The following is a 27,811-nucleotide window of genomic DNA, read 5'->3' as shown; positions in this document are numbered from 1 at the left end:
ACATGGTACCCAGACTGAAGTCCTAGCATAGCATAGGTATTCAGGTATTAAGCTGTTGAATGACTAAATCAAGTATACATTTTCCTGACACTTACATATATTTAACAAGTGAATTTATTAACAGTATTAAACAATTCAATATAAATAATTGATCAGTTAGTATTAGATTAACTGAAAATGTTAGAAACCAAAATGATAATGCTTAGACAAGATAGAAGATAATTTCTCTTTCAGTAAGGCAGTGCAGGATTTGAATGATGGCTATTTTCCACAAAGACTTCAGGAACCCAGTCACCTTCTAGATCATTGCTGTTATTCCTAGGGTGTGATTCTTGTGTTCTTATTCCAAGATGGCAGCTAGAGCTCCAGCTGTCATGTCTGCATTCCAGACAATGGGATTGAGGAAGGGCAAAGAAGAAAGGACAAACGGCGTATGCCAGTGGCTTTAAAAAAAAAAAAATAATTCATGAAAGCTGCCACATGATGCTTTCATTTATATTTCATTGACCAAAACTTAGTAATACTTTTAGCTACCAGTTGGAACTAATAACTGCCAACTATTGGAAACTGTTCTTAGTGGCCATGTGTCTCCATAAACATTCAGTTTACATTGCCATGAGGGTTGGGGGTGAGAATGGATGTTGGAGACAATTGCAAACCTCTATTAAGTAGCCTGTCTACTTAACATTCAGTGTGAATCCTGTCCTAGTTTGAGATTTGATAAAGGGAAAAGAAGTACAGATTGATCAATCTGATGCCATGATACACTTTTACAGTCCAGTTTTACACAGAATAATGGATATGTATTTGTTTAAATATTGACTCTTTTATGATCGATTTAGATTTTAGCTGGACTGTATAATCCTGGAGATGGTCACATCGATCCTTACTCTCTAACTATGGCCCTAGCTGCTGGGGCTAGGAAATATGGTGCCCTTTTAAAGTATCCTGCCCCGGTGACTTCTCTGATACCCAGGTCAGATGGAACATGGGATGTTGAAACACCACAGGGATCTATGAGAGCGAATAGAATTGTGAATGCTGCAGGTAAGCATTATATATATAATTCAATATATGTGTAATTAGTAGGTTTTTTTCAAGTGGCAAAGAAATAAGATATTTGGCCATAGAGTAATATCTAATATTTTACATTACGTACATTGTTAGGGAACACTGTAACATTCCCAAGGTGAACATTTTGTCTGTTTCTAAGCTACAAAGCCCTCCCTCCATCACTTTGCTTTTGGTGTATGAGATGCCACCCTGTCCTTGGTTACCCATAGAAAGTTGGTGTTCTTCTCCATTCTCTGTTTTCTTCTGCTCCAGATCATCTTTTGCTAATGATGCTGCTTTTTCTATGTTCACTCATTCTTTATTCTAATAGCCAAAGTCTAGTGTTCAAATTCGTGAGCATCCTTTTGTTCTCAGTTTACTTTTGGGAGCAGATCTGATCATTTGTGTGCTCTCTCATCCTTTTCTGATTCATTGACTTCAGTCAAAAAACGTTTAACTCTTTTCCTTTCAGAACATTATTAAATCTATTTCATAACCTTGATTTTTTACATTGTTCTGTTACAATTTAGACTCAGATTAGTGAAGTCAAAAGGGATATTTGAGTTAATCTCACAACCCACCCATTTTTCCACTGTGGAGACCAAGTTCCAGAAATGTCATGTTACTTGGCAAAGCAACAGAGTTATGTTGGGGCCAGGTTTTGGACCTGAGTCTTTTGATTCCTGAGTTAATACACTTTCCAACAGGTCATTTACCTGTGAAGTCATTTTCAATTATCAGACATACAAAAGTAAGCTCTTGTGCAAAGGAAAATGCTTATGCAGTCTGAACTGGACTAATAATTTGTATTGACCTGTAGTTCATAGTGGTTAATTTAAAACCCAAAGTAAGCAAGAGCCAGTAACTGATTTTCTTGTGGTCTGTTCTTGGAGTCATTACTTAAATTATAAAATGAAACCAATCTTTATTATTTATCAGATCAAATTATATTTAAGAGTTTAAGTTAGTATTTTTGAATTTTTCTAATCCATGCCCTCCATTTGAAAAGCATAAAAATCTTATGCTTTCTTTAATATGATTTGAAATTCAAAATAATGTAAAAGGACTTGCCTACACAGTAAAAGCAAAGGAACAAAACATTGCTTTGTTTTTGAGCTTTGCCTCCCACCCCACCCCACCCCAATCCCTATCTGGTAACCCATCACCATCCTTGGGCACCACTGATCTAAATTTTGTGAGAAGATCTAAGGCAATGAAATCATTCATATTTTCTTCTGCATGTAGCAAGGATTGCTTGTAATCTTGTAACTTTATGGTCTCACAAAATTATTGTCTAAATCCATCAGACTGTTTTTATAGTGATAGCAAACGAAACAGATGAAACACACTCTGACCTCCATACCAGACATCACTAATTGATCACTGCACTTATTTCAGATGGGCTTGGGCGTGTTCTCCCATGTCTCTCAATACAGTGCTTCAGGCAGCCACACACTCCCAACTGATATTTTGAGAAATAATGTAGAAGAACTTAATTTAACATATTTTTTGATGTTTTCCTAAGATGGTAAGCTTTTATTTACATAATTCATTGCCACTGTAATACATTTTTCTTTTTTTTTAATGTTTATTTATTTATTTTTGAGAGAGAGAGAGAGAATGCAAGCTGGGGAGGGGCAGAGAGAGAAGGAGACACAGAATCTGAAGCAGGCTCCAAGCTCTGAGCTGTCAGCACAGAGCCTGATGTGGGGCTCGAACTCACAGACCACGAGATCATGACCTGAGTCGAAGTCAGATGCTTAACAGACTGAGCCACCCAGGCACTCCTGTAATAAATTTTTTCTAAACCATAAACTGTGAGGAATAAGGAATCACTGAAGATAAAGATAGAATAATTCTCAAAGACATCTGACCTAAACCCAGGGCAGTGGTTACCAGGTGAAGTTTTCTATGCAACTGTGAAATCTTGTGTGGTTGGGTGGGGGAGGGCTATGGCAGGAGGTCCTGGAGTACAGCTTTTCTGGTGCCGGCCTGGGAAAGAAATCCCTGGAATTAGGTTGATAGTGTGGCCCTGCATTTACTGCTCCATGGGACCTAATTTTCTCCAGCCTGGATTGTTCTCCAGGATGCCCTTCTTTGTTCTTTCTTCCGGAGGCGTTTTACCTGGCCACATCTACTCCCTCTCGCATCCTCAGGTTTTGGTAAGCCAAGCAGCTGCTTCTTGAAAATTGTGTGAAGAACTGTGCTGTCTCAATGTTCAATTCTTTATCTCATGCATATCGTATCTCTGGCCCATAATCTTGTTTTTTGTTTTTTTGTTTTTTTTTTTTTTTGTTTTCTTCCTCGACCTCTTCTCTTCCACTGGGTAAAAGTTACTGGAGAAAATCTAACTGATTGCATATTTGTAGTCCATGGAAGGTGTAGAGAAGTGTGTGTTTAATTATTTGTAAGTCTGCTTAAAAAAAAAAAAAAACACCTTATTTGCAGTATAGAAGGTAAGCCTCAGTAACTGAGGGCAAAGGTTTGGGTATGCTCGCTTCTAGAACTGAAATTAACAGAGATCAGTTTTATGAATAAAGCATCTGCAGAAAGCGTTGTGTTAACGTGATTTGAGAATGCGTGGCTGACAGATGTATCCCAGAGTTACTTAGTGAGACAAGGATGTCTCACAAATTCAGGCAAGGCCTTCAGGCTAGCTCTGAAATCTAATTAAAGCAACCAGGATATAGACTTGGAAATGTGACCGAAATATAAAAGACGTAAACACCACCATTATGGTACTCAACTGTACCATAACTTGCTAGAAGTTTCTTTATGTGAAGTCGTAACAGAAGGCAGCTGAGTCTTTAGTATATTCATGAAAAGGAAAGTCTAAAAGTAAAAATGTGTCCGTTTGGGGTGGCTTAGTTGGTTAAGCGTCGGACTTTGGCTCAGGTCATGATCTCGCAGTTGACAAGTTCGAGCCCCGCATCGGGCTCTTTGCTGACGGCTCAGAGCCTGGAGCCTGCTTCGGATTCTGTGTGTCCCTCTCTCCCTGCCCCTCTCTCGCTTGTGCTCTGTCTCTCTATCAAAAATAAATAAACATTTAAAAAATTAAAAAAAAAATTTTTTTAAAAATGTATCCATTTGCTGATGTGTTTCCAGCATTGTCCAGGTCTATGGGGCTCTCTGGCCCAGAGACACATGTATTGCCAGCCATGTGACCTGGGCAAATTACTCATTTGTAAAATGGAGAGAATAGTTCTCATCTCAGAAAGCTGTTATGACTGGTAAGTAGCTAATGTAAAGTATCCTGAACAGAACCAGTACCACACAGTAAGCACTAGAAAAAATACGTCTAATAATTATGATTATAATTGTTTCCTTGAAATCCTATCTGCCCCTCCCACCACCCCATCCCGGGAACACCAGCATCAGTTTGCTATAACTTCTGGGCACAGGCTTTTAACCTTACCCACCTCCTTTCACTTGTTCCATTGTCACACAGCACCCATTCTGCTGGTACATTTGGTTCTCAAACTGATGTACATATGAATTGCTGTGGAAAGTTTCCCAGATTTCAAAAGATTCTAATTTAAGTGATCTGGGTGGGGACTCAGAAGCTCTATTTTAAGCAAGTACTCCAGGTACTGTAGTGTCTGTTCCAGATGGTCTGCAAAACATCTTTAGAGAAACCCTATTACATAGATGTTCCTAGAGGAGAGAGAACGTAGTAACTTTATTCTTTTACATTTTTTTTTAACTTTGTTTTTTAATGTCTATTTGTTTTTGAGAGAGAGAGAGAGAGAGAGAGACAGAGCACAAGCAGGGGAGGGCCGAGAGAGAGGGGAGACACAGAATCTGAAGCAGGCTCCAGGCTCTGAGCTGTCAAATCTGTCAGGCACAGAGCCTGACGCTCAGAGCCCGACGTGAGGCTTGAACCCAGGAACCACGAGATCATGATCTGAGCCAAGTCGGAAGCCTAACTGGCTGAGCCACCCAGGCACCCTGTAGTAACCTTATTCTTGAGCAAGCAGAGCTGAAAACTAGTTTTGGACACTTCTGACCTCTTGGGATAAAATAGTCTAACTTGCCTTTGGTACCTGAAACTGCTCAGGGGCATGAGCAGAAGATATTTTATTATCATGTAAGTTTTTTCTCTGCATGGTGAAGAATGTTTCTCTTGACTCCATTTCTTCTTGACTCATTAAGCCTGAGATAACTTTATAAACTTTACTTAAGACTTTTCTTAATATGGTAAATCAGAAATATGATTGGATCATGCCAACGTGAAGCCCAGTGTTCGGCCAAAAGAGAATTGCTTAATTTTGCCTGACACTCTGCATCAGAGAATGCCACTGTATAAACCATCACTGTCACCGTATAAACCACCTTGTACAAGTAAACTTGTCTATGAACCTTCACTCTTCATTTTAACTCTATTTCTATTAATCATTGCATTAAAAAAAAAACAGAAGCCATTTCCAATAACTATTTTTATTGACTCTTCTGTTGTTTCTCAGGTCATAATGGTAGATTTGAGTGATTTTTCCATATTTGTCTCTCTTACCTTTGAACTTGGTGGGTGTGTGATGTAGCGAGAGTTGAATTATAACCACACCAGATTTAGGTTAACTTGCTTGACAGAAAGAGGAAGAAAATGCCAACAAACACCACCACCATAGGGTAAAACAGGATTGGGCTTGTTTTGGAGTGTAAAATCATATAGTTCTATAATACTTACACATATGTTCCCACTGTATTTTAATGATCAAGTGCATTAATAAGCAAGCAATTAGACTCAGAGATTCATAAATATGTTTGAATAGGAAAGAATTTTTTTTCTTCAATTTATGCTTTTAATTGAAATAAGTGTATTGAGGATACTGGAGTGGTTTGAATTGCTAGGCTAAATATTTTGGCTTTTTATATTTTAAATCTGCTGTGGTGCATATAACTAGCATTTATGGCTTTCCTATATTTTGTTACAAAGTTCTTCCATTGAAAATTCACTTCTTCCTACTAACAAAAATAAATTAAATCTGTAAATTATTAAAAGACCAACAAGAGGCTCTAATGCCCACAAGTAAGATTTTTGGTTTGCAAATAGACATCCAGTTAGGGGGCTATTAAACAAATATGGCCAGGGGACCTGGGTGGTTCAGTCAGTTAGGCATCTGACTTTAGCTCAGGTCATGATCTCACAGCTCGTGAGCTTGAGCCCCACGTCAGGCCCTGTGCTGACAGCTCAGAGCCTGGAGCCTGCTTCAGATTCTGTGTCTCCCTCCCTCTCTGCCCCTCCCCCCCACCTTGTTTTCTCTCTCTCTCTCTCTCTCTCTCTCTCTCTCTCCCTCCCTCCCTCCCTCCCTCTCTATCTCTCTCTCTGTCTCTCAAAAACAAATAAATATTAAACAAACAAACACTTATGGCCTGTTAAGCCATTAGGCCAAAACAAAACAACAAAGCCCAAGGATGACGTTTAGATAGTAAAATAGAAATAATTTAAAAAAAATTTTTTTAATGTTTATTTTTGAGAGAGAGAGATACAGAGTGCAAGTTGGGGACGGGCGGAGAGAGAGGGAGACAGAGAACCTGAAGCAGGCTCCAGGCTCTGAGCTGTCAGCACAGAGCCTGACGTGGAGCTCGAACCCACAAACTGTGAGATCATGACCCAAGCTGAAGTCCAGTGCTTAACCGACTGAGCCACCCAGGCACCCCAGTAGAAATAAATTTTGACACATAGGGTGCATAGTCTGGGTTCCCAGACTGATTCATAATCGATGATCCTGTATTTAGCTCTGAACCTCATAATGACATAGGCTTCAGAACTCTTTATTAGATTCCTAAAAAAAGCAGAAACAGAAATGGTTAAAAAATTGAGTGCAACCTCTAAAGAAATAACTTAAATAAGATTCTCCAATCATTTGAACAATTACTCAAAGTTATTCTGAAGCAAACAAGCAAATAGAACCTCCTTCCCCCAAATAATCTGCTGATGGGTCAAGCAACACCATGTCCCTGCCAAATAATCATTCTAGATTCTAAAATACCTTTATGCAAGTGAAGGTGTCTTGGATTTTTAAAACAAAATCTTCCCATAGGAAGAAAACCAATAAGGTATGATGATTCCAAGGTCTCCCAGTGTGACATTGGGCATGTCTCTCTCCTTCTCTGGACTTTAGCTCCACGTCTGTGTACTGAAGAGTCAGCTGGGGGAGAATCAAGGGTCCTTTCAGCCACAATCTGTTTTTTTCTTTTGCAAAGGTAAAAATACATTCATCCCCACCGGTAAGACAGTCTCAGTACGCACTGTGAACTGAGATACATTCTCATATAGGTACTCCCACTTACTGGACTCATGGTTCCTTCATGCCCGTTGCAAGAAAGGATCTTACAGATGTATTCTAGCCAAGCGTTTACAATAACAGATAAAACTTACTGTGCTATCTCTCCCAAAGTATATACATTTTCAAAATTTAAGTTAACAGAACAATTCTGTATTTGTAGAATCTTAGGCATCAGTAATGTGGGGAGAGGAGGGTCTGGGGGATAGAGGGATTGACTTGGAAGGCTTTCTTGTGCACAATTATTATACCGATCAACACAGGCCCCTTTATTGTTTGATCATTTCTGTTTCAGGAGTAGGGTCAGTCCATTACTGTCTTTCTTATCAACATTTGTACACTTTATATATTTGGGTTGTTTGGTTTGTCCTTCAAATAAGTGTATTGTTGTTTTCCTGCCTGCCTCTGCTTATAGACAAAATATTTTTTCAGGAATTACAAACTCCTGAAAAACAAGTATATATCTGTTAGATTATAGGTGTCTTCAAAACGCTGGGGCAGGTAAAATACTCTCTTCCCCCAGGTTCAGTTTTGTAATGACAAAAAATTTAAAGTTGTTATCACATTCTTTAGACTTTCCACGAGTACTGAAGTCTTCTCAATATTTTATCTGAAAATAAATTGCCATATCCGTGTCAGGTGTAGTATGTTTACGTATGTGGTAACATTTTAAAATGACTTTTTTTTCTTTAAGGATTTTGGGCTCGTGAAGTAGGTAAGATGGTGGGACTAGAACACCCTCTCATTCCGGTCCAGCATCAATATGTTGTGACATCAACTATCCCTGAAGTGAAAGCTTTGAAACGAGAACTCCCTGTGCTCCGTGACCTGGAAGGATCCTATTATCTGCGACAGGAAAGGGATGGGCTTTTATTTGGTCCATATGAAAGCCAGGAAAAAATGAAAGTGCAGGACTCGTGGGTCACCAATGGAGTCCCTCCAGGTGGGTTCCACAAATGCAAGTGTGTGCAGGTCAGGCACATATGTTTTGTCTTCTCTGTGGCGGGGGCTGGCTGTAGACTAAGATGACACCGTAACATTAGACTACTGGATACCTGGGACGCTGGAGGTGAGGGGTTTGAGGTCAGCTCTGTTCTCATGTCCCTTTCACCAATCACAGCAGGAAGTAAGGAAAGAGAGAAGAGGCAGTTGGTGATGGAGAAGCTGAAGAAACATATCTTCCGCTTCCAGGTAATTTTTCACCTGCCCGCACCAACCTTCTTCCTCCCCACTTTTTCCTCACTCTCTCACCTGCCTGGTCTAGTTTCCAGATTAGGATATAGCCGATATTGTGCTTTGACGGTTGGAAACATGGCTGGTAGCAGAGACAGGATATCCGGCCTACTAAGAAGGAAAGCGTCAAGAGTCTGTCACAGAGCAGGATAGGTTGCTCCTGCAAACTGATGCCCTCCCCTACTCCATAAATAAATGTAGAAAAGCCCTATGCGAAGGGGGAGGAACCATAGTTTCTGTAAGGGAGGTGGACCCGTTTTGTTTTTCATGAAACATTTCTACAGAGCTAAATTAAAGATGGAGGTTGCCTAAGGAGGTAAACAAAACAACCTATAGAAAGTACTAAAATGTCATTGGGGCACTGAAATATTATAGGGGATATAAAGAAATGGAGGAAATTGTACTTCCTAGAATTATACTTTGATAAGCTACTTGGGATAGGGACTGAAGTTCTCCCCTACTCCTCAATACACATATGCCCATGTGACCACGAATGATCACTAAACTGCCTTCCAGAGAAGTTGGGCCAGCTAGCTGAAGGCTTTTGCTTTGTTGAGTTGGCTCTGCACATTTGGGCTTGCATGGAAGAGCTCCTGATCTCAGGAGGGCTGACGGCCACCTGAGAGCCTTCCTTTCTGTTCTTCCCTCATGCTGGCAGCCTCTCTTCCAAATAAATGTTTTGTTTTTTTTAACTTTTTTTTATGTTTATTCATTTTTGAAAGACAGAGAGACAGAGCACAAGCAGGGGGTGGGGCGGAGAGAGAGGGAGACACAGAATCCGAAGCAGGCTCCCAGCTCCGAGCTGTCAGCACAGAGCCCGATGCGGGGCTCGAACTCACAAACCATGAGATCATGCTCTGAGCCGAAGTCGGATGCTCAACCGACTGAGCCACCCAGGCACCCCATCTTCCAAATAAATGTTGAACAAATATTTAAATTTCCAAATTCCAAGTTGGAGGAAGAGCCAGGTTGTTAGCTGGCCCTGGGAGCGTACATGTCCTGGTCCAACCCTCATGGTCTGCAGGCCTCCGTGCAACTGCCCCAACATGCTTTTCACAGGAGGAACAAGAAGCTGGCTGACTGCTGTGCGGGAAAGTCACCAGTATTGGTGGAGAAGTTCTTTTAGAGGCTCATCTGTGGTCCTGCCTTCAATCACAGTACCTTTTACGAATGAGGAAATTATTGTGTTTCAAGACCCTGACTCTTTTCTAAGAATCTAGCTCTCAAATACGTATGGGAGTGGGCGTGAGGGAGGAGGCCTCCATGCCATTCTTTCTCTGCTGAGAGCTAAAAGACATCTAGCATCCATTATTCTAGATCCTGGAGTAGTTTTCTGTTTATGCCCTGTGTCCTGACATGACTTTGCAAGCTCCCATTTGCCCTTAACTGGGAGGATAGATCAGACTTTTAGGGTTAATTAAAAGATAAAAGTTCTCTCTTGACAAACCAATTATTGTTTGTTTTTTAAAATTATGATTGGTTTACATGTTGAAAACTGTTGATATACCTAGATTTATATTTATTATTAAGAGGATTAACTTTCATGATTTTATTATTTCAACAAAAATAAATTATTATTCTCAGAAATGTGATGGGTACTTATCTGTTGATAGTGAATATTAAGTTTAGACTTAAAAAAAAAAAAAAAGAAGTACCTTCCATAAGACCATCTTTAAATGTAAACTGATTCAGACTTAAGTCACTTTGGAATACCTGTCAGGGCAATTGTGGCATCCTGACCACAATGGTATGTCTCTTCAGGGTTTGGAAAGGAGCTCTTTGAGTCTGATCTTGACCGAATTATGGAACATGTGGAAGCTGCCATGGAAATGGTTCCAGTCTTGAAAAAGGCTGATATCATCAATATCGTCAATGGTCCTATCACCTATTCTCCTGACATTCTGCCTATGGTGGGGCCCCATCAGGGAGTCAGAAACTACTGGGTGGCTATAGGCTTTGGGTAAGTATCTCTTTTATTATTTTATTTTATTTTATTTTATTTTATTTTATTTTATTTTATTTTATTTTATTTTAATTTTCAAGAGAGAGAGCACAAGTGAGGGAGAGGGACAGAGGGAGAGAGAAAGAGAATCCCAAGCGGGCTTCACGCCGAGCATGGAGCCTGATGCGACGTTCTATCCCATGATCTGAGCTGAAATCAAGAGTCGGGTGTTCAACTGACTGAGCCACCCAAGCACCCTGAGTATCTCCATTTAATTCAACATTTATTATAGAGTCAAGTATCTTTTTTAATAGAGTCAAGTATTATAGATAAGTCTTGTCTCGTAATCTCAGTCCAAAATGGAAAATGAGAGAAGGGCAGAGTTTTCTTCCTTAAATGACCATTGAGATATGAGGAATAAGATATTTCAATCTTCGGGTGCCTGGGTGGCTCAGTCAATTAAGCGTCTGACTTCAGCTCAGGTCACAATCTCTCAGTTGGTGGGTTTGAGCCCCATGTTGGGCTCTGTGCTGACAGCTCAGATCCTGGAGCCTGCTTCAGATTCTGTGTCTCCCTCTCTCTCTGCCCTAACCCGGCTCACTCTCTGTCTCTCTCTGTGTCTCTTAAAAATAATAAATAAACATTAAAAAATTTTTTTTTAAAATTCACTTTTATGGGGCGCCTGGGTGGCTCAGTCGGTTAAGTGTCCGACTTCAGCTCAGGTCACGATCTCACGGTCTGTGAGTTCGAGCCCCGCGTCGGGCTCTGGGCTGATGGCTCAGAGCCTGGAGCCTGCTTCCGATTCTGTGTCTCCCCCTCTCTCTGCCCCTCCCCCGTTCATGCTCTGTCTCTCTCTGTCTCAAAAATAAATAAACGTTAAAAAAAAAAATTTAAAAAAAAATTCACTTTTAAAATCCTGACTGTATAATGGTTTAATCACTTGTATAGATTTTAAAGATGATCACATAGAAGGGCAGTGATTTCCTGGAAACCTCTCTTCGCATATTTCCTGCCATTTCCATTATTCCTGTCTCTTTTCATGCTGTGTATGTTCATATTGGTCAATTTGCCCCAATTTTACAAGGCTGTTTTCATAACACAGTGTGACAAACATAATACCGAGTATCAAATGAATAACGTATATGATACCTTTTTCACCATAATTCAGGTTTATCCAACATAATTTGTTTCTTTATGATTCCTCAGGTTGCTTACTATTTATGATTCTGTTACCCATTTGATGCTTCATCCTTAATATTTGTCCCATTAATTTGTTGAATATTAATGTCAAGCCCACTTTACTATCATATCACAGCTTCTAATATTCTATTTTTCTTCTCCATTTTATTTGGCCATGTATTCAACTAATATCTCATGTTTGCCAGCTCTGTACAAGGTCTCTTTGCTAGGCACTGGGCTACAGCTAAAAACAAGGCAGTGAGGTCCGGCCAGAGGTGTGTGACTGCTTGGGGTGCTGTTCTGCCAGTACAGTAGAGGGGCTGTGGTCTGAACTGAGGGAGCAGCAGCAGGGACTGAGAGATAGGAGATAAAATTATTTAGACTTGATGATTGATTGCATTAGGTCTTGAGGAAGAGAAAAAAAGCAAACGATGGCTAACTTTCTAACTTGACCCCTGGTTGGATGCTGGGGCCATGGGGACAGAGAATCAGGAAAATAATGGGTTTCATTTTTGAAAGGTTGGGTTTGAAGTGTTAAGTTGATATCTTTGGGACATCTAGAGGGAGAAAACCAGATGGAGACAGAGGACCTGGCAGGTATAAAGTAACTGAGGGTTTAGGTAATCAATAGCATCCGTATGCAGGCATGTGTATGTAGGAGTGTTTCTCGTGTACATTACTTGAATATCTTCTTTAGAGGAATGCTTATTCATATACTTTGCCCATTAAAAAAATTGATTATTTGTCTTTCTACTGTTGAGTTGTAGGAGTTCTTTATATGTTCTAGACATAAGACCTTTATCAGATACATGATTTGCAATTTTTTTCTTCCTTTCTGTGGGCTGTCTTTTTACTTTTTTAATGGTGTCCATTGAAGCATGAAGGTTTTTAATTTTGATGAAGTCCAGAATGCGTATTTTTTCTTTTTTTGAGCATGTAGTTCATATATAAGAAACCATTTTCCAGTCCAAATTCATAAAGATTCATACCTATGTTTTCTTCTAAGAGTTTATAGTTTTAATTCTTTCATTTAAATCTTTGATCAGGGGCGCCTGGGTGGCTCAGTCGGTTGAGCGTCCGACTTCAGCTCAGGTCACGATCTCACGGTTCGTGAGTTCGAGCCCCGCGTCAGGCTCTGGGCTGATGGCTCAGAGCCTGGAGCCTGCTTCCGATTCTGTGTCTCCCTCTCTCTCTGCCCCTCCCCCATTCATGCTCTGTCTCCCTCTGTCTCAAAAATAAATAAACATTAAAAAAAATTTTTTTTAAAAATCTTTGATCAATTTTGAGTTAATTTTTGTATATGATGTGAGGTAGGGGTCCAACTTCATTCTTTTGTGCATAGCCAGTTGTCCCAGCACTGTTTGTTGAAAAGACTGTTCTTTGCTCATTGAATTATGTTGGCTTCTGTGATATCTTTTTTCTGACACCACTTCTGATACCCACATTCAATTTTTCAATTTTCTAATTCTCTGATACCAACTGGGTGTCCAACAATTCAATTCAATTCTGATCTTAACTTCCAGAGTTAGTGGGTAAGGACTCAGTCCCACAAAACTGCCTCCACTTCAGATACCAGTTGCAAGTCCAGGGATCACCTGTACTTCTGACTGGCTGTAACTTTGCGAGTTCCTACAACCCCCTTTTCAGGCTTGACAGTTCGCTAGGATGGCTCACAGAAATCAGGAAAACACTTCCTTTTACCCATTTATTATAAAGTATACAACTGAGGAACAGCCAAATGGAAGAGATGCACAGGGTGAGGTGTGAGGGGGAGGAGTGTGGCACAGAGTTTTCATGCCCTCTCTGACACACCACCTTCCTAGCACATCAGTGCGTTCAGAACCTGAAAGCTCTTTCAAGTCTGTCATTTAGGGGTTTTTATGGAGGTTTAATTACATAGGCATAATTGATGAAATCATCGACTATTGATGATTCAACTTCTTGAACCAGCCCCTGTTTAAGCCCCCAGGTATCACTCACTCCACCTTGAGTCATCTCATTAGCATACAAAGACTATAAATTCCAGAGGTTTTAGGAGCTCTGTGCCAAGAATTGGGGACAAAGACCAAATATTTATTTTTTATTATACCACAACATCCTTGACAAAAGTCATTTCACCATATGTGTATGGGTTTATTACTGGACTCCCAATTCTGCCATTACCACATTTTTTTTTTTAGCCTTTATTTTGAGAGAGAGTACTTGCATGCATGTGAGTGGGGGAGGGGCAGAGAGAGAGATAGAGAGAGAGAGAGAGGGAGGGACAGAATCCCAAGCAGGCTCTGCACTGTCAGCACAGAGCCCCACACAGGGCTCTATCTCACGAACGATGAGATCACCACCTGAGCTGAAATCAAGAGTCAGATGCTTAACTGACTAAGCCACCAGGCACCCCCACACTGTTTAGATTACTATAGGTTTGTAGTAAGTTCTGAAATTGGGAAGTGTGAATTTTCGCTCTTTTTCAAGATTGTTTTGGCTACTTTGGGTCCCTTAAATTTTCATGCAATTTTTAGGACCAGTTTGTCAATTTCTGCAAAGAAGCCACCTAGGGTTTTGATAGGTATTGCATTAAATCTGTAGATCAATTTGGAGAGTATTGTTATAACAATATTAAGTCCAATTCATGGACATGGGATGTCTTTCCATTTATTTAGATCTTTTATTTATTTATTTATTTATTTATTTTTAAATTTTTTAATGTTTTTATTTATTTTGAGAGACAGAGCAGGAGCAGGGGAGGAATAGAGAGAGTGAGACACAGAATCTGAAGCAGGCTCCAGGCTCTGAGCTGTCAGCACAGAGACCAGTGCGGCGCTCAAACTCACTAGCCATGAAATCACGACCTGAGCTGAAGTCGACGCTCAACTGACTGAGCCACCCAGACACCCCTGTTTAGGTCTTTTAAAATTTCTTTCAGCAATGATTTGTAGTTTTTAGAGTACAAGTTTGCACTTCTTTTGCTAAATGCATTCCTAGGTCTTTATTATTTTTGATTCTGCAGTTGGCTGAATCATAGAATTATTGATTTAGTCAACAAATATATGTGGATCATTGACCACGAGCCATGCTCTGAACAAGCAGACAGTATCCCTGGCCTTATTACATTTATATTTTAATGGAGCATCTGTTACTACTTGCCAAGGAAATTAGGAAGTTGATTTCTTTAGAATACCAGTTACTTATTACCTAGAAATTGTATGTACTTGCATGGGGCTAATGTTGCATTCCTGCTCTGATTGTTCTGGTAATTTTCCCAGGTTGTAGATGTTGGGAGATGGATAGGGAAGATGACAGGTGAGGGGCAGGCAAAGTGCCTCACACTCTGACAGATTTGGTCTGAACAAAGGACTTGTTGCTATCTTGCTAAGATATTTCTTATGTAGTATGGAATGCTTACATTGGCTGCCCCTGCTGGCTTGCATCAGTGATCCATTCCCTGGTTCTGGAGGCCAGTGGTTTCCATACCTGGCTAAGCAGGAGAATCACATGCCCATGTTAAAAAATAATCTCAACCTTGTGATTAGTCTCTTATGTATGTTTCATCCTCCTTTACATCGTATCTGTGTAATTCCTATTTGTCAAGAGAACCCATGAAGTTGTGTTGAATTGGAAAACTATAAGCAAATGGATTCCCAGACACTACTCCTATAGGTTCTGAATCAGTGGTCTGGGGAGAGGCCCAGGGATCTGCATTTCAATGTGTCTGTTATTCTGATACAACCGTCCAGAGAACTTGGGGAACTTGCAAACTGTGTACATACATGCCAGTGCTCATTTACCTTACTCACAGATCACCCTCAGTCAAAACTCTATTACTTTTGTTTTGTCACAATTCTAACAAAAGGTTTTTTGCTTCTAGGTGACACCATGTCAACCAACATGTTTAATGGATTGTATGGAATTGAATCTAGTTTTCTTGGCTTAGAGCACATTATAAACAGGAAACTTAAGGAGGGGAGAGTGCCGTAAGATATAACATCTGACAGTTTAACGGAGTTATCCTGAAAAGCAGACACAAACATTCAAAAAGCAGAGTCACTGGGCCATTTAGAAGCGGGTTCTACAGATTAATGTTAGCGACAGAAGAACCTAACTCTCCTTTCCTTATTAAGTTCCCTTCCACTTCCATGCCACACAAATTACTTGGTATGAAAATCTTATCAACTGGGCATAGGCATACTCTGTTACTAGTTATATAGGGGCCTAACAGCAAGCATGCATTGCTGGCCTACTATGTGCTTTCAATGTCATGCCAATGTTCTCCACCAGAACCATAAAGGAAGTGTGCATGAAAGAAGACTAAAGCTCAGGGTGGTCACACAACTTGCCCATGGTTACACAGTTAGTACTGGCAGGAGTGAAATCATACCCAGAGCTCTCTTACTTTATGCTTGCTTTTAACTACTAAGCCAGGGGCTCTCAATACATGTTTCATAACACTCAGTAGTGTGGCGTTTGACACATAGCTTGTTAATGGTTAGAGAGCTGAAGTTTGTAAAGTAAACACTTTTTGAAAACAAATTATCCTTCATTCAGGATTCTCCCCAGTTGACAGCACTCAGCCCCATTTGTTAGCTCATATACACTACTGAAAGGGAAAGAACATGATGGCATAGCAGTGAGGCCACAGGAAACCAAGCACAGTCCTGGCTATTCCCAAGAGCCTGTCAAGGATGTGAACGCTGTCTGTCATGTGTGCCTTGGCTGAAAATTGGGAACTGTTGAAGAGGTAAAGTTTAGTAAGAGAGAGTGTATGCTGAAGTCAGTTGATGGAGTCTGTATCCTGACCTTTATTGCAGTGTGACCTTATTTAATCGCTAAGCGGGGACTGGCTTTCCCAGTGGTAAAATAAAATTGCTAAAGAATAAATCATCTGGTACATGTTAGGTGGAAACAATGCCTGGCAAATAGCAAGCACTCAATAAATGTCAATAAAACACAATTTCAAGTCTTATAAACAGTATCTCTAGATCTCAAAAATGACAGCTTTTGTATATCATACATTGGGCCTGGTTAAGTGAATTTTAAGCATACATTCAATAATTTTTCTTGCTTTCTTGAAACTTAGTGAGATTGTTTGTGGGTGATTTGGATGACCAATGTCTTTTTTTTTTTTAAACTATTTGGAGAAGTATATAAATTGTCGCCTTTTTATTCTACTTGAGAAATATCCTCATAACAAATTTAGTTACTCATTTTTGTAAACCGGCAAAACTGGTATCTTGTGGGAAAATAGTTTTTAACATTTAAAGTCTTTGCTCAGGTGCTCCCAAGCTCTCAGAACCCGTGAGTCTGGCTGTTAAGTTGTGGTCATTCAGGATACTGGAATTTCTTGCATTTTGAGGTCTGCTCATGTAGCTCCGTTTCTTGGTCATCCCCCAAATGACTTTCTGCTCATCTAATTCCTCAGAAGCTTGTCTTGACTTAAACCACAGATAAACCTATAGGCAAGAGGGAGTGGTTAGTACTGCACATGGCCAATGTTAAACTGTGAATCCTTCATCTGATAGCAAATGATTTGCCACAGTGATGTTCTTGGTTTTAAAGCATCATCATATAGAAATAGACAACAATAGACCCTCATCACCAAGTGACCCATTAGTTGCAAAATACAGGGGACAGTGTTCCTTTTCTCTCCTCCCCACAAGCCCCTGGGTGAGTGCCTCTTCCCCTGAATGCTTCTAAGATAAAGATTCAAGGTCCTTGCACAGAGGTCATCGCCTAAGGGGACCTGAACTAAGTTGAGTCTGAGAAGAGATGTGTCACTGGGCAGTGTACGGTTTCTCCTGCAAGGTTCCCATCAGTCAGGATAATTCTAGATCAGAAGGCCTGCTAAGATAACCACATCTTCCTCTTTTCTTCCTTTCCTCCATTTTCCTAAAGTGAGCATCTTTTCTAGCTAAGAGTTGTAGGCTATTTTGCAGGTATGCGTCTCTTGAAACTGTGGAAACAAACTAGCTATCAAGTCAGGTACATTTAATTTGGATGCCCAAACATGTATTTTTCCCGAGGAAAAAAACTATAGTATAAGCATTATGTTGACTGTCTGCTCTGAAGATCACAGAACACTCCAACTTGGAGGCCCTGTAGAAGAGTTGGACATGTTTCATTATTGGAAAACAACATGTGTTCATAACAGGGTGTTTATCTCTGTATTTGAAAGATATGGCATAATCCACGCTGGTGGGGTAGGGAAATATCTCAGTGACTGGATCCTGCATGGAGAACCTCCTTTTGATCTGATAGAGTTGGATCCTAATCGCTATGGCAAATGGACAACAACTCAGTACACTGAGGCCAAAGCAAGAGAGTCATATGGATTCAACAATATAGGTAAAGTGCAAATTTACTATTGTCTGTAAAGTGTGTATAGAATTGACTTGCAGTGCCTCTGATTTTAGATCTTTGTTATTCTGTGCTTTGTGGTGGGAGTACTTAGGGATTCTAATAAGCATTATGCCTCTAAGACACAAGAAGGAATCTTATATGAGTTTGTATATTTAATGTGTGGAGTACTTCTGTGATTTTAAGTTTTTAAATTTTTTTAATGTTTGTTTATTTTTGAGAGAGAGAGAGAGAGAGACAGACAGACAGACAGAGCATGAGCTGGGGAAGGGCAGAGAAAGAGGGAGACCCAGAATCTGAACGAGGCTCCGGGCTCTGAGCTGTCAGCACAGGGCTTGAACTCACAGACTACGAAATCATGACCTGAGCCGAAGTCGGATGCTTAACTGACTGAGCCACACAGGCGCCCCAAGTGATTTTAAGTTGTTTTTTTTTTCCCCAAGTGATTTTAAGTTTTAAATTTACTTTTACTTTATCCTTGGATAGCTATATGAATGACAGTCTGGCTTTTTTTACATAATTTTAAAAAATTGCAGTATAGTTGATTATATATGATATTATGTTAGTTTTAGGTGTACAACATAGTGATTTGACTTTTTTTAAAATTAATTTATTTATTTTGAGAGAGAGAGAAAGAGAGAAAGAGCACATGTGGTTGCCTGTGGGAGCGGGGGGAAGAAGAGACAGGAGAGAGAGAATCTCAAGCAGGTTCCCTGATGCCAGGGCAGAGCCTCACGAGGGCAGCTGGATCCCATGAACCCTGAGATCATGACTGAGCCAAGATCAAGAATCTGACGCTTAATTGACCGAGCCACCCAGGTGCCCTGTGATTTGACATTTGGGAACATTGTGCAATGTTCACCCCAAGAAAGCTAGTTACCATCTTTTACGTAAATTTCATACATATATGTGCTTCTGGATGTTAAGAACTGTGTTTTCTACTTTCTGAATCCCTTTGAAGTTTTTTACAGTTTCGGTTATATGGTACTTAGGTACTAGTTTTCCTTTTCCAGTTGGTTATCCTAAAGAAGAGCGATTTGCCGGGAGACCAACTCAGCGAGTCAGTGGGCTTTATAAAATCCTGGAGTCTAAGTGTTCCATGGGGTTTCATGCAGGCTGGGAGCAGCCACACTGGTTCTACAAACCAGGCCAGGATTCTCGGTATAGGTAAGTGAATGGCATGACCTGCCTGTGGCTCTGAATGTAGAACTCGATTTTGGAAGTTGAATGGAGGGACGTCGGAGAAGCGCTGCCCCTGCGCCCCCAAAGAAGTCACTCCACCCTTTCCAAAGAGCATTGAGCCTTTTCCTACAAAAATGATTTTCTGGCAATGGAGGCATTAGTCTATCCCACATGACATTGGCTCACATCTCTAGGACCCATGTGGCCTCCAGAGTCCTACAGCCAGCTCAGGTGAAGCCTCCACTTGGCATTTTCCAGGAGCTCAGGGGAACCTTCCCCATCCCCTCTTGATCCCCACATGGCTTCAGGTGGCTCCTAAAGATGTGTCCTGCTTTAGGATGCCTGGTCGAATCATGTTGTATGGAAATAGTCTAGAAATGTGGATTTTCTATTTATCAAAGATAGTTCACAGCAACTGCTTTCTAGTGTGTGTGCACTGAGTCATGCAAAATATATGTACCATTGATAAATTAGGGGAAAGGATCATTTACTTAGCATTTTAGGTTAAGCTAAAGCATAAAGCATGTCACTGAAACAATCCTCTGAATTCCTCTAGTGTTGTTACCATTGTTATACTTGGATTTTGAGCCATTGTTGTCATTTGGGGTTAATAATGCTTATATATTTTTTTCTCATGAGAATCCATAAACCAAGAGAAAACAAATAGCAAATCCAGAAATTGTTACCTCTTTTTTTTTTTTGGACTTGTCATTTTGCTTACTAAACAGGTTTTGATGTCTACTTTAAGACCAGATCTAAATGGTACAAAGTATAGTAGAGGCCCAGTTGTTGATTAATGAATTTGGGCTCAGTAGAAAGTCTAGATTATCTGGGGGCAAAATACTGGTTTGGTTTTTCCTAAACGACTTGGATAAATGCCAAATATGTTCTTCACCTTTGCTCTTTGGATCTGACCTGTTCCTTCCATTATTTGAATAATTAAACAACTGAAAACTCGTTTATCAGACAGAGTTCTGCTCTGCAGTTAAAATACCACATTAGAAGTTGACTTTGCCGAGTGGGAAGAACCGTGAATGAGTCAGTAGACTTTTGTTCCAGGCCCAGCTCTGGCATTTACTAAGATAAAGGCCCTGGAAGTCACCTTGTACCTTTTCTCTAAAAAAATGCAGATGTTGGACCAGGTTCTTGCTTGTAACAACATGAACATCATTTGGGAGACTGTTAGAATGCAGGATATAGGTCTCCACCCCAGACCTGCTACATTAGAATCTGCATTTTAACATTTGTAAATGATGTACAGTTTCATGAGTGTTTGAGAAGCACTGGACAAGATAGCTCTACCCCGTTCTATTCTGATTTAATTAGGTCCAGAAAATGGGTATTTTTTTAAATGCTCCCCAGGTGATTCTAATATTCAACCAAGACTGAAAACCTCAGGGCTGGTAGACTTCTATGCTTTCCTCCAGATCTGAAAGCCCACATGTCCTATCTTAATTTCTAGTTAATTAATACTTCGTTCACTACAAAATGGGTCAAAGGAATAGAAGAGTAACTTTAAAAAATCAGCTTCTACCATATATGTATCATTCAGAGAACAGAATTTTAGATGTTACTTCTTTTCCCAAATAGGATTTTCTAGATCTATAGGTTTATTCAAATACTCTGTAATTTTCTGAAAATGAATGACAGTTGTTTTACCACAAACATTGTGTTTTAGGCCAAGTTTTCGCCGCACAAACTGGTTTGAGCCTGTGGGATCTGAGTATAAACAGGTTATGCAAAACGTAGGGGTTATTGACCTGTCACCATTTGGCAAGTTTAACATCAAAGGCCAAGACTCTGTTAGATTGTTGGACCATCTCTTTGCAAATGTCATTCCAAAGGTAAATAACCTTATATGGGTACAAGGTTCAGGATTCCTGCCTGCTTAATTCTCCATCCTCTCATTTTTAAATTTCTTTTTTTTTTTTTAAATCTTTTTTTTTAACGTTTATTTATTTTGAGACAGAGAGAGACAGAGCATGAACGGGGCAGGGGCAGAGAGAGAGGGAGACAGAGAACCAGAAGCAGGCTCCAGGCTCTGAGCCATCAGCCCAGAGCCCGACGCGGGGCTGGGACTCACGGACCGCGAGATCGTAACCTGAGCCAAAGTCGGACGCTTAACCGACTGAGCCACCCAGGCGCCCTAAAATTTCTTAAAATGTTTCAATTTATTTTTGAGGGGGGGAGCAGAGAGAGAGGGGACAAAGTTTCTGAAGTGGGCTCTGCACTGATAGCAGAGAGCCCAGTGCAGGGCTTGAACTCACAAACTGTGAGATCATGACCTGAGTGGAAGTTGAATGCTTAACTGAGCCACCCAGGGAACCCTCATTCTTAAATTTTATTTATGTATGTATGTATGTATGTATGTATGTATGTATTTTAAAGTTTATTTTATTTTGAGAGTTTGTGTGTGCGAGTGAGTGAGGGAGGGGCAGAGAGAGGGACAGAGAATCCCAAGCAGGTTCCATGTCGTCAGCCCGGAGCCTGATGTGGAGCTCAAACTCACCAACCCTGAGATCGTGACCCGAATTGAAATCAAGAGTTGGGTGCTTATCTGACTGAGCCATCTAGGCACCCCATCTATCCTCTCATTTAAAACAAAAACAAAAAAACAAAAACAAAAAAACCCAGTATGTTATTTTAGTCCACCTACTGGTTTCTGTATGAATGCTATAGCTCTTCAACAGACCATGAATAAATATTCTAGCTGATTTTCTAATTACAATTTTTGTTGAATGAATTGTCATCCAAGGACTCTATGACTTTGCTAAATTCTGTCAATAGAGAACTGCGAAATTGACTGAAGTGTAATTTTGATGACAAATAATTATAATTACCCAAAATTAATCTTGGGTTTAGGTTTAAAGATAGTTCACACGATTGATATAAATGATATGATTCAGATATGTTTCACTGACACTTGTTTATTTCCATGTTGTGCTAAAAGGCTATGTAAGATTTTAATTTTATATTGAGGTAATTTTAAATTCTTTTGTGTAGGTGGGTTTTACAAATATAAGTCACATGTTGACACCAAAAGGTCGAGTGTATGCTGAATTGACTGTTTCTCACCAAACTCCTGGGGAATTTCTACTAATAACTGGTTCTGGATCCGAACTTCATGATCTTAGGTAAGTGCACAGCTAATAAGAAAATTTTATATGAATTATATATTGATCTAAACTTTCACTGAGCTTTTCTTTTGCCAGTAGGTGAAAGTACAACTTAAATTCTCAAACCTTATTCTTTCCAATAAACTTCGTGTCTTTTATAGGAAATTATTTGAAGTGAGGGACCCTGTCCCCACTCTTCCAAAAGGTAATTCATCCATAGGGTTTACTGGTTCTAATATTAACTCCTGATTATTAGGCATTATCAATGTGTCAGAACTCTTTTTAGACATTATCTCAGTTAATCCTCTTAATAGACATATCTTCCAGGTATATATTATTCCCATTTTCATGTGAGGAAACTGAAGTTTGGGTTAAAGTAACTTGCTTAAGCCAGTCCTTTTGATTCTGATGCCCACATTCAGTGCACTTCAGTGAGCTGCCTCCCTGGGTTATCTTCCTCCTTTGCCGTGCCTTGTGCCCTCTGGCCCACAGCTAGATCTAAGTCTTTGAGCTGCCAAGTCAATCCTTCACATGAATCTTTAGTCTGTGATTTTGTCTACTATAAAATCTGTAGTTTTTAGTATTCCAAAAATATTTGGAACATTAATGTTTAATAAATGTCTTGCTCTGAGATCCTCACTCTGGTATAAAACGATGCCAATGATATCCACCAATCCAAGATGTATCTTAGTAGCTAGCTTTGTGTAAATCCAGATGATCATTTCATGTAGCTCCAGGGACTACTCAATAAATTATAAACAAACCCTAAGACTGGGTTCCAATAACTCATCAAGACTTAGAAATTGAAACCAGTCTTTAGAGTTTCTGTCGTTTCCTTGTGATTGCCAAAGCAGTTAGGTGTCTGGTGGCAGGCACATTATTAACCTTTAGCAGCACAAATGTGCCTCCATGTATAGGTATTAGAGAAAATTTGGGTTTAAATTGATTTTTGAAGATTGAATCATTAGTTTAAATGCAATAGGGCTGTCACTCTTTAAAAGAATTATATGGCAGAGCTTATTTAAATTGAAGGATCCTTCTGTACTGTGAAAAATTACCCCCCAAATTTATGAGTGGGTGGTTTAAAGAGAATCACTTGACATCTCTGGGACTCAGTTTCCTCAGCTTAATAAATTAGGTTATTATATGAAATGACACTCTGGGGACTTTCTGGTAATTCTAGACACAGAGCATGTCTTCAGAGAAATAATATGTTACCAACATGTGTTATTCAAGCAAGACTTAACACAATGTTTATGACTCAAATGCAGATGGATTGAAGAAGAGGCAGTCAATGGTGGATATGATGTTGAAATTAAAAACATAACCGATGAGCTTGGAGTTCTTGGGATTGCAGGGCCCCATGCAAGAAAGGTTCTTCAGAAACTGACCTCTGAAGATCTTAGTGATGATGTTTTCAAGTTTCTTCAGACCAAGTCTTTAAAGGTTTCAAACATTCCTGTCACTGCTATTAGGATATCTTATACTGGTAAGAATTGGAAAACAATTCTCTAAAATTTAAGAGAAAGTCTCTGAAATTCAAAAGAAGCTGCCAGAAATGAACCTGTGCACATGCGTGTGCGTGCGCATGCTCACATACACACTGACTTTTGTCAGTATAACTTTGGAGGAAGATTTCTCCTGTCCAACTCTTACAGGCTATTCACTCCTATGCTGGGAGAGTCATTTCCCAGATTTCCAGTTGTTGTTCCAATCTCATAGCTACCTACTACTGGGAAGGATGGATAAAAAAGTTGGAGGAGGATAGCTGTTAGAATAGTTGGAAGGGTTGACAGTGTATTCAGGTCAGCTGACTCTATCTAGGAACATTCAAGGTGGTCTCCCATAGATAGAATCTCTCCTAGAGACCATCTTAAATGTATCAGGCACCTGTCTTAAGGCATTACCACTAAGACTATTTAAGTGCATTAGGGAAGTCTTCATGTAGCAGCTTCTAGACTTTCATTCTAGACTCTAAGTGCACTAGGGAATTCTTCATATAGCACTTAATCTTGTACATAGTAGGTATTTGAAATAGAGATGAATTAATGTTCTTCAGTTCCCCATTGGTGCTGTAGGCTCACTTCCAACTTCCTCTAGACCTCCGTGCTCTTTCATAGAAAGGGTATTTGGTGCCCAGGCGTTCGTTCAATTACATGTTACTCATGTTCTGGTGGTGTCCTTGAAAAACACATCACCATCAGCCCTCAACATTGGGGAACAAGGAGAACGCATAAAGTATGAAGGCTATTGCTCTTCTCTGGGCTTCTGCTGTACACTTTCTCCCTCCTTCTTTCACCTGACCTTGGCAAAATGGTGACCAGAATAAAGCATAAGCAGAAGAAAAAATAAACAAGACTATTTGGGTTGGGTTTCATTTCATTTGGTTTTAGCCCACAGCTCTAACAATGAATAATATGACCAAGTGGGGAAGAAGAGGGATATGGGGGAGCATTAGAGATAATGGTTATCCCACAAAAAAGACCATATGAATAACTGTCAGTTGCCTATATTTTTAAGACTTGTGATTTGGAAGAAAGGAGTTGGGGGTTGAGATTTCTAAACGTTGAACCCTTTGTAATGATAAACTAAGCCATACTAATATGTAATTAGTCACATAACATTATGAAGCTGAGGCAGGAGTCCAGATAAATTCCTATATTAACATCTTTCTGTGTCATGAGAAAAGGTGTCCCAGTTACCACTCTCTGGGAGACAGGATGGGGCATGAATGCATCTGTGATATGGCAGACTCCTTTGTGGGGAAAGGGGTGGGTATGGTAGTTGCAGCTTTTTTGTGAACTGGTCTTTTAAAACTCAGCAATGTCTGTATTGCATACGTGGAATCTCCATTTATTTTTGTTTCAGCTGACGCGCATTAGACCTGGTGATCACTGTTCTTACCCTAGTGTGGTACTTGTGGGTTTGTTTCAGGTGAGCTGGGTTGGGAGCTGTACCACAGACGAGAAGATTCTGTAGCCCTTTATGACATTATCATGAACGCAGGCCAGGAGGAGGGAATTGACAATTTCGGAACATACGCCATGAATGCCTTAAGACTGGAGAAAGCTTTCAGAGCCTGGGGGTCAGAGGTTTGAAATGCCAGCAGCTTCATTAAAATTTCGTTTACTGTATCTGATTTTTGTATGAGGGCTAATTTTAATTGCATTAACGTTGGCTCTGACTATACGAGAAACTATGTGTTATTAGATAACCCTATTTAATTAAGTGAAGATGTTTTTCTCCTCCATTTCTCAGTTGAAAGTTCAGTGGAATTATGGCACACTGTTTATTCTGCTTTAATTCCTCCTGCGTTGCAGAGAGCCCTGGACATCCATCTCTGTGTGAAACTGTGTCTGCTTTAGTGGAGCCTGCTGACCCTACAGTATTTGAGGAGCACTTTTCAGATTCTTCCTCTTACTCTGTCGTGTTGCCCATCCCCATTTTCTTCTTATCATGTAGCTTTTGGGGGAAATAGCAAGAAAAAGTGTCTTTCTGAGGAGCAGGGTTGGTGGTCTAGGATGTGTTGGTCCAGCCTACTTCCACCATTGATAACAGGAACTAAGGGTTTCTGACCAAGTTACACACCATTTTCATATGCATGATTTATTTTACCTTCTCAACTCTTCCTGAAGACGGTATTATTGGTGGGTTCCTGGGTGGCTCAGTCGGTTAAGCGTCCGACTTCAGCTCAGGTCATGATCTCCCAGTTGGTGGGTTTGAGCCCCAGGTCGGGCTCTGAGCTGACAGCTCAGAGCCTGGAGCCTGCTTCAGATTCTGTATCTCCTTCTCTCTCTGTTCCTCCCCTGCTCATGCTCTGTCTCTCTCTCTCTCTCTCTCAAAAATAAATAAAGATTAAAAAAAAAACTAAAAAAAAAAAGATGGTGTTATTGGTGATTTTTGGGCAAGGAGTTTGGAGTTGGAGGCTATCTAAATCATCCCAATTCTATATATAATCACACTAAGAAACAGTAAATAACTTGGTCCAGATAACACGAAAGTGGCCAAACTATAGTTTAAACTGTGTTCTGTTTGATCTCCAGTGACAGGCTATCTGTGGATACCTAAATTTTTTCATATTCCTACTTGTTTCCTTAGAAGTTGGTTCCTTGAGGTTTGAGGCCTGAGCAGTGACATAAAGGATAGTAGTAACAGATATACTTCAGGGTGGGGTTTCTTGGGTTTGAATTTATCCTCCATCACATATTAGCTATATGGACTTAACCTTCCAGAGCCTCTGTTTACTATTCTAAAAAATGAAGATAATCTTTATCCTAGGGAGTTACTGTAGATATTAAAGTGCCTAGCATGTGATAGAATGAATTTAATTGGAGGGAAAAGTGGGTTTGAAAGCGGGGGCCCTTGGGACATTTAGACTGTGGGCAGAAACATGTGGGAGAAACAAGGTGGAGAGGCAGTGCCCTGGAGTCACTGAAAGAACAAGGGCTCTGGGGCAAGTTACCGGGTTTTATTTTGCAGGGGAGGCGCTCTCCAGGGGGATTCTCAGCCTTAACCTGGGGCCTTCGATGAGGCCGCTGCAGGGAGAGAAATAGAGGACAGCTCTGTCCCCAAACTCCTCAGGGAATGAACCGCTGATGCAGCCCTTGGGAGTTAGCCATTTCTCCACTCTCCTGCGTTTCATTTTCTCGAGCTTGCTCCCCTGAGCCCTCTCCTCCCTTAGCGTTTCTTCCTCCCACATCCCTCTGATTTCCCAGCAGTGCCAGCACGCCCTCTAGTGGCGTTACAGCAATCTTCTGTGCTGTGTTTTATTTTCTTCCTGGAGAAAATCTGAAAATACAGTAGATAAAAAAATTGGTTTACAGTTGCTCAGATTGATTAGGAAATGTGAGACCAAATTTTAGAGCATATAAAACAAGTTTATATTACTCATATAATTTATATGAGTTCTGTGTTGTCTTTTAAAAAGTTTGGCTGCTTTTTATGGAGTTTAGACCAGTTCTCTTAGCACAAAAGTGAACAATAATAACAAAACAAAAACTATCAACTGCAGGTCTAGTCTCAAATAGAGGCTCTAGCTTAAAGTATATTGTAATTACTCAACCTTATATGAAAAGATTTGAGATGAGATCTCTGGTTTCCTTTTCTCTTTCCTGAACTCTGTCGAAGCCAATTTCCTACCATCTGCTTTCTCGTCTACTTGTCCTGATTTCTGGCCAATTGTAAGATAAGTAAATTACTTAATAATTTTTCAAACCTAACTATGTAAAATTATTATATAAAAACACAGTAAAGTCTTATTTCAGGGAGGAATAGCATGTTATTTTATCCCTCCAATATTTATTATCAGTAAAAGAGGGGCGCCTGGGTGGCTCAGTCAGTTAAGCGGCCGACTTCGGCTCAGGTCATGATCTCGCGGTCTGTGAGTTCGAGCCCCGTGTCCGGCTCTGTGCTGACCGCTCAGAGCCTGGAGCCTGTTTCAGATTCTGTGTCTTCCTCTCTCTGTGACCCTCCCC

General features: G+C 40.2%; 1 protein-coding gene across 1 annotated transcript in view; it reads left to right on the top strand.

Moving 5' to 3' along the window:
* Window positions 1-27,811, top strand: part of DMGDH (dimethylglycine dehydrogenase) — a 67,844-nt gene that overhangs the window by 13,976 nt on the left and 26,057 nt on the right. The window contains exons 5-13 of the mRNA XM_015536499.2: window positions 843-1,047; window positions 8,032-8,280; window positions 10,332-10,530; window positions 17,858-18,027; window positions 19,053-19,206; window positions 20,900-21,065; window positions 22,225-22,355; window positions 23,609-23,826; window positions 25,272-25,429. Coding sequence (XP_015391985.2) covers window positions 843-1,047; window positions 8,032-8,280; window positions 10,332-10,530; window positions 17,858-18,027; window positions 19,053-19,206; window positions 20,900-21,065; window positions 22,225-22,355; window positions 23,609-23,826; window positions 25,272-25,429 — 1,650 coding nt within the window. The remainder of the gene's footprint in view (window positions 1-842; window positions 1,048-8,031; window positions 8,281-10,331; window positions 10,531-17,857; window positions 18,028-19,052; window positions 19,207-20,899; window positions 21,066-22,224; window positions 22,356-23,608; window positions 23,827-25,271; window positions 25,430-27,811) is intronic.

Source organism: Panthera tigris, chromosome A1 (assembly GCF_018350195.1).
Source record: "Panthera tigris isolate Pti1 chromosome A1, P.tigris_Pti1_mat1.1, whole genome shotgun sequence".
NCBI lineage: Eukaryota > Metazoa > Chordata > Mammalia > Carnivora > Felidae > Panthera > Panthera tigris.
Note: the sequence above shows the minus strand (reverse complement) of the source record. Positions and strands in the feature narration are given on the sequence as shown.